This window comes from Rhincodon typus, chromosome 7 (assembly GCF_021869965.1).
Source record: "Rhincodon typus isolate 14 chromosome 7, sRhiTyp1.1, whole genome shotgun sequence".
Lineage (NCBI taxonomy): Eukaryota > Metazoa > Chordata > Chondrichthyes > Orectolobiformes > Rhincodontidae > Rhincodon > Rhincodon typus.
The window spans coordinates 25,860,365-25,866,848 of record NC_063338.1 but is presented as its reverse complement, the minus strand read 5'-3'; the positions used below and the strand labels follow the sequence as shown (position 1 = coordinate 25,866,848).

At 38.5% G+C, this 6,484-nt stretch overlaps 1 protein-coding gene across 1 annotated transcript in view; it reads left to right on the top strand.

Moving 5' to 3' along the window:
* The window catches only part of dbr1 (debranching RNA lariats 1), an 8,695-nt gene extending 4,577 nt beyond the window's left edge, over nucleotides 1-4,118 (top strand). The window contains exons 4-7 of the mRNA XM_048598722.1: nucleotides 962-1,239; nucleotides 1,711-1,791; nucleotides 2,478-2,623; nucleotides 3,201-4,118. Coding sequence (XP_048454679.1) covers nucleotides 962-1,239; nucleotides 1,711-1,791; nucleotides 2,478-2,623; nucleotides 3,201-3,888 — 1,193 coding nt within the window. The 3' untranslated portion in view covers nucleotides 3,889-4,118. The remainder of the gene's footprint in view (nucleotides 1-961; nucleotides 1,240-1,710; nucleotides 1,792-2,477; nucleotides 2,624-3,200) is intronic.
* Nucleotides 4,119-6,484: the final 2,366 nt, after the last annotated feature.

Genomic DNA, 6,484 nt, shown 5'->3' with positions numbered 1-6,484 from the left:
TGATGCTGCTTGGCCTGCTGTGTTCATCCAGCCCTGCACCTTGTTGTCTCGGATTCTCCAGCATCTGCAGTTCCTACTATCTCTGCTCAAACACTTCAATGCCTTTCACCCACATTCTCCCATAACCCTTTACCCCATTGATAATCCAACATTTATCCGTCTTTACTTTAAATATACTTAAAGACTGAGTTTCCCCAACACTTTGGGGTAAAGAATTCCATTGATTTATAACTCATCTCCATCTAGGTGACATCACTTATTTTTAAGTTGTACCCCCTGGTTCTGGACTCCCCAATTAGGGGATTCACCCTGCATCTACCTTGTCCATCACTAGTACTTTCGTAGGTTTCAATGAGATAACCCCTATTCTTTGACAGTCCAGAGAATACAAGTCTATGTTGTCTAATCTCTTCAGAGTACAGTTCCTGCTGCTCCGGGAAAGGTTGTTCCATCTCCTCCTATGGCAATAATATCTTTTATGAAATAGAGACAAAAACTGAGTTCAGTATTCCAGGTGCGATCTAACCAGCGACTTTGCAATTGAAGCAAGACCTCATCTTGAATCTTTTTGCAATAAAGGCTAATATTCCATTTGCCTTTCTAATGGGTTGCTGTATCTGCATAATATTATTCAGTGACTTATTGATAAGGATGGCCAAGTCTTTTGCATATCAAACTTTCCAACCCCTCTCACCATTTTAAAAAATGCTCTGTACGTCTGTTCTTTCCCATTATATTCTATCTCCTGTGTTCATACCCAGTCACTTACCTTTTCCAAATACTCCTGGAAATATTTCATCCTTGCAACATACATTCCTGCTTAGCTTTGTATCATATGTAAATTTGGAACTATTATATTTCAGCCCTACATCCGATCATTGTTGTTTATTGTGCCAGCTGACGCCCCAAGTACTGGCAATAACTGGTCTATTTAACTACAAGCTGTGCATCTAACACTTAGTTAATAGATTTCTTCAAGTATTCTATTGCTCCTTTTTTTCTATTTATTTTCAGTTAAAACAGCACATGGACATCTTCCTGTCACATGACTGGCCACAAGGTATCTATCACTATGGTAACAAAAAACAACTGCTTAAGAAAAAAGCTTTCCTCCGCCCAGAGGTCGAATCTAATACCTTGGGCAGTCCTGCAGCCACAGAGCTTCTGCAGCACCTCAAGCCTTCTTATTGGTTTGCAGCACATCTACACGTGAAGTTTGCAGCTTTAATGCAGCATCCGGTAAGATAAGAAAAGAGCAAACTTGCATTTTACAGAAATAAATTATTTGATGGCTTGTGTAGTTCACTTATGATACAATATTTTTATAGATACCTTTTAAAAATGAATGAACCAGATTTGTTTTGTCTATAATGTCGATCTGAGATGGCGTGGCTTTTGTGATTCCAGGTCACAAGTGTAGTTCTCTCCTAGTATCCTCTGAAGTGTCCTGGCAAGCTACCCGCTTGTAGAAAGCCCACACTACAATCATCAAGAGGGTAGCCTACCACTGCCACATCAGGACAACCAGGAATGGAGAACTTAAGCCAGCCTTGTCAATACTGCTCACAATCAGAGAATTAATTTTTAATAATTATTTGGGCTAAGACTCCGATGAATGAAGAAATGATTTAAGTTTGTTACAAGCTCATGTTCACCCAAGTTAATGTTTAGCAGGTTTATTCTCAAGTTTTTTTTTCTATTTTCTTACAGAAATGTGATGGTGAGCAGCTACCAAAAGCAACAAAATTTTTAGCTCTGGATAAATGTCTCCCTCACAGAGATTTTCTGCAGGTATTGAGTTACTCATTATTTTGATTAAAAACAAACATACCAGCTCAAATACTATCTTCTACCTAAATTGTGGTAAATTCACATGTTCACCTGTGTCATTCACTGAGATGTCCGAAAGAAAATACAGCACAGTTTTAAGAGTAAATTGAGTTTGCAAAACAATTGAATATAGTGTGTTCATGTCTACATCCATTAAAGCATCTGGAATTCCCTTTTAGAATCTTGGATGCTGGTTGCATGACAATTCCAGGTGCTTGGGATCCAGATAATGGGAATTTTACTGGTATTGTTATTAGAAGGGAATAACAGATCAGGAGCTATTAAAGCCAGTTCAAGACTTACCTTATCAATAAAGACAGAATCACCTAACACAGTCAGAGATACTGATCTTGGTTGCTCATTCCTAAAACACACATTCATCTTTTGGCAGTGACCAGTCGAGTTCTTCTAGCTGCTACTAGTATTTCTCATGCAGCTGATAGATTTAGCTAACTAGCATCTCCATTCCCCATCCATGCCAGATACTAGGACAATGACTATATTAGAATAAAAATGTCAGTTTAAGAGATCGTTTTCTTTAATTGTTTTGCCTCTTGACATTCTACATATGACTGTACCATAGTTTATATTTTTGCTAAATTTAATTTGCATTTTTAATCCTTTCATCTCTCCCCTTCTGACTGTAGATTGTTGAAATAGAGCATGACCCAAATGCTTCTGAACATCTAGAGTATGATTCTGAATGGCTGGCCATTTTAAAAGCAACAAATGATTTAATTAATGTCACATCTAAATCATGGAACATGCCAGAAAATAATAGTCTGCATGCAAAGTAAGTGCGACTTAGTTGTCATATTAAATTGTGCATTATTTTACAAGATGAATATTTTGGAGATAAAAACAGGTTATGGAAACTCCACATTTTAAAACTGAAAATGTATGTTTCTCTGCATACTAGAATAAAGTATTTTATTGTCATATTGAAGAAAAGCAAGGAGGTGGTGTTGAACCTTCGTAAAACATTTGTTTAGTCTGAGAATATTGCATCCAGTTCTAAGTTGCACACTTAAGGATAACGAAAACTTCAGAGAAGGTGCAGAAAAGGTTCGAAACAATAATGAGACTTCAATTATAGGGATGGGTTGGAGAAGCTGGGGTGATTCTAAAAAGGAGTGAATGTTGAGAGGAAGATCTGATGGAAATGCTCAAAATTATGAGAACAGTAAGCAGAACGAATAGAAGGCTGTTGGTAGAAGAAGTTGTCTGCTGGCTCGCACTATCAGCAACATCCACGAAAGATTTAATGCAGTACATTAAGATCTGAAATACCCTCTTACTACCCTCGTGTTGTTCTATTATCTTGTTTTATCATCTAGAGCTGTTACATTGATCATTTCTGTTTGATGCAGGTGGGACTACAGTGTGTCTGAAGAAGATATTAAAGAACTACTGGAGGAGCAAGCTAATAACCTCCAGATCCCCTGTAATTTTAGCCAGATAGCACCGGTCTATGACCCAGCACATCCACAGAGATCTAGAGAACCTATCCACGTGATTAATCCCCAGACAACTGAGTTCTGTGCCACCTTTGGCCTCACCGATCTGAATGCTAAGGTGAAACAGATGGAAAGTGAGGGTCTTATGGAGGAAGAGGATGAAATGGATGGTGCAGATAATCCAGAGGAGCCCAGTGATTATACTACAGACACTTCTGGACTTTCTTCCTCCATAAACCCAGATGAAATCACACTGGATGATGATGATGATGATGATGATAATGGGGAGCTGAGCGCACATAGCGTAGAACCATTGCCAGATCACCCTTTTACAGACTCATCAGCAAATTTCTCTGATGTGAGAGATCTTCCTGATTCTATGGTTGTATCATCTGATGAGACACAGGACTCTGCAAATGAGGAATTAGACAAGTCTGGTGACAGCAGCATGACTGAGGGAGAAGGAAGGACCACACGCACAAAGGCTGTGAAACGAATTAGCAATGAGCATGAGAATGGAAGTAGTGGAATAAAACTAATTAAGAGGCGCAACCAGAGCATATATCATACACAGAGTAATGAGAATGAAGATATTGAATGATTATAAATATTAAAAGGGATATTGAACTTCAGGAGAAGCTGCAGCTTCTGTGCACAATTGAGTTTTTAAGATTGACAGCAATGACTTGAAATACAATCAACCTTTGTTTTTTGTTTTAAAAGCTGGACTTAGCAAGTGTCATAACATATCCAATCGGTATATAATGTGTTGAAATACACTAAATAAATGTATTTTTACCATCAAGAATAAATTTTCCACATATATTGGTTCTCAAATGAGTTGGTCCAGGTAATTAGTGAAATAGCCAAATCATTTGTGTTTGTGACCTCAGCTAGTTTGACTCACTCCATGTGATATCAAGAAGCAGCTAGAGGACTATAGGCCCTGATGACGTTCCAGCAATAGTACAGAAGACTTGTGCTCCAGAGCTCACCCCAGCCTGTAGCCATGCTATTCTAGTACAGCAACTGCACTGGCATTTATCTAGAAAATTATCCACAAAAGACTGGTCAAATCTAACTGGCAATCAAAGTGATGAACATTGTCATTGACAGTGTTATCAAGCAGCACTTACTCAACAATAACTTTCTCATTGATACTCAGTTTGGGTTCTGGCAAATGCACTCAACTTCTGACTTCATTAGAGTATGATGGAATACTCTCCGCTTGTATGGATAAGTGCAACTTCGAGATCACTCAAACTCAACACCATCCAAGACAAAGCAGTGGTTTCCCACCATCCCCGTTATTAACAGTCAGTCTTGCTATTTTTAAATTCACTTGAGTTGTTAGTGTTGTTTGTAATTATGGACATTAAATTACAGCATTTTCAAAAAGATTCCCCTTCATTCCAGTGCATGTATTTATTATGAGTTAGTCTCCATCTTCATAAGCAGTGATAGGAGTAGATAGTTTAGCTGATTGGAAATTGATAGCCACTCATCTTATTTCAGGAGATGAACCTAAATCTAGTACTGGACTGTGGTACACAACTTGGTGCCATGTCATAATTACCCATAATTGAACCTGATCACAGTTACTGTCTTGTAATGAGGCCTTACAAAGTATTCATGATGTACTTTTTTAAAAATAAGGATACACTTTGCTTGTGAGAGACAATTGTAATGTTCAATTAAAATGCTAATATAATTCAACTCCAAATAATTCAAGGCCATAGACTGCAAGATATAGGGGCAGAATTAGACTGTTTAGCCCATCCATTTTGCTCTGCCACTCTATCATGGTTGATAGGTCTCTTAACCTCATTCACCTGTCTTCTACCCATAACTGTTGATCCCCTTACTAATAAAGAACCTATCTCTGTCTTAAAAACACCCAAAGACTTGCCCTCTACAGCCTTCTGTGGCAATGAGTTCCACAGATTTACCACCCTCTGGCTGAAGAAATTTTTCATTTCCATTCTAAAGGGTCGACCTTTCACTCTGGCTCTGCCCTTGGATCCTTGTCTCCTACTAGTGGAAATATTTTCTCCATGTCCACTCTATCCAGGCCTCTCAGGATTCTGTAAGTTTGAACATACTCCATCAAGCACAGAACCAGAATCCTCAAACATTCCTCATGAAAAGCCCTTCATCCCTGGGATCATTATAAACCTCTGAGCCCCCACCAAGGTGAGCACATCCTTCCTTTAAGGCAGTGTCCAATAGTAATCACATTCCAACTACAGTCTGACCAGACCCATATGCAGCCTCAGTAGTCCATCTCTATATTCTAGCTCTCTTGAAATGAATGCAAACATTACATTTGCCTTCCTAACTGCATGTTAGCCTTGAGAATCTTGAACTAGAACTCCCAAGCCCCTTTGCAGTTCAGTTTTCTGAAGCCTTTCCCCAATTAGAAAATAGTCTAAGCCTCTATTCCTACTAAAGTACATAACCTCACACTTTCCCATGTTGTCGCTTCTTTGCCCACTCTTCAAGTCTGTCCAAGACCTTCTGCAGCCTCCCCACCTCCTCAATACTACCTATCCCTCCACCTATCTTTTGCATCTGCAAACCTAGCAGCAAAGCCCCCAGTTCCTTCATCCAGACAGTTAATTGTTGGTTTGTGATCAACAAATTACATTATGCCAAATTAAGTTTCTTGATGAAAGGACTAGAAGTTAAACGATTATGTCCACTCATGAACACAAGAACATGGCAAGCAAAGAATTAATTTCCAACTTGGAAATCTCAGTAGCTAGATGCTAATATCCAAATTTTGGATGCATGCTATGTGATTTTCTAACCACAAAGAAAGAGTAAGTTTATAAAACATATCAGACACTTGGATGTGTGTTCAGTGAATGAGATTCCAAACACAATCTAGACTCTGCACATGGGTTGTTTTAGCCTTAACTGCAAAATCTGACTGTTTTCATCACAAGTTGTTCTTACTTCCTTTTGATCAACCCTCAATAGCCTTTCATACGTGGAAAAGAAAATTGCCTGTAAACCAAAATAACGTGCAACCTTTTTTCACATTAGTGAGCTTTCTTAGTTCATTTTTACATGTCTAACACACTACAGGAATAAACGCTGTTTAAACTCAAAACCAATTAGGTGAAACTGTTGACTGAACAAATTGTAGATGTTGGTGTGTTTGCTGAGCTGGGAGGTTTGATAGCATTACCACA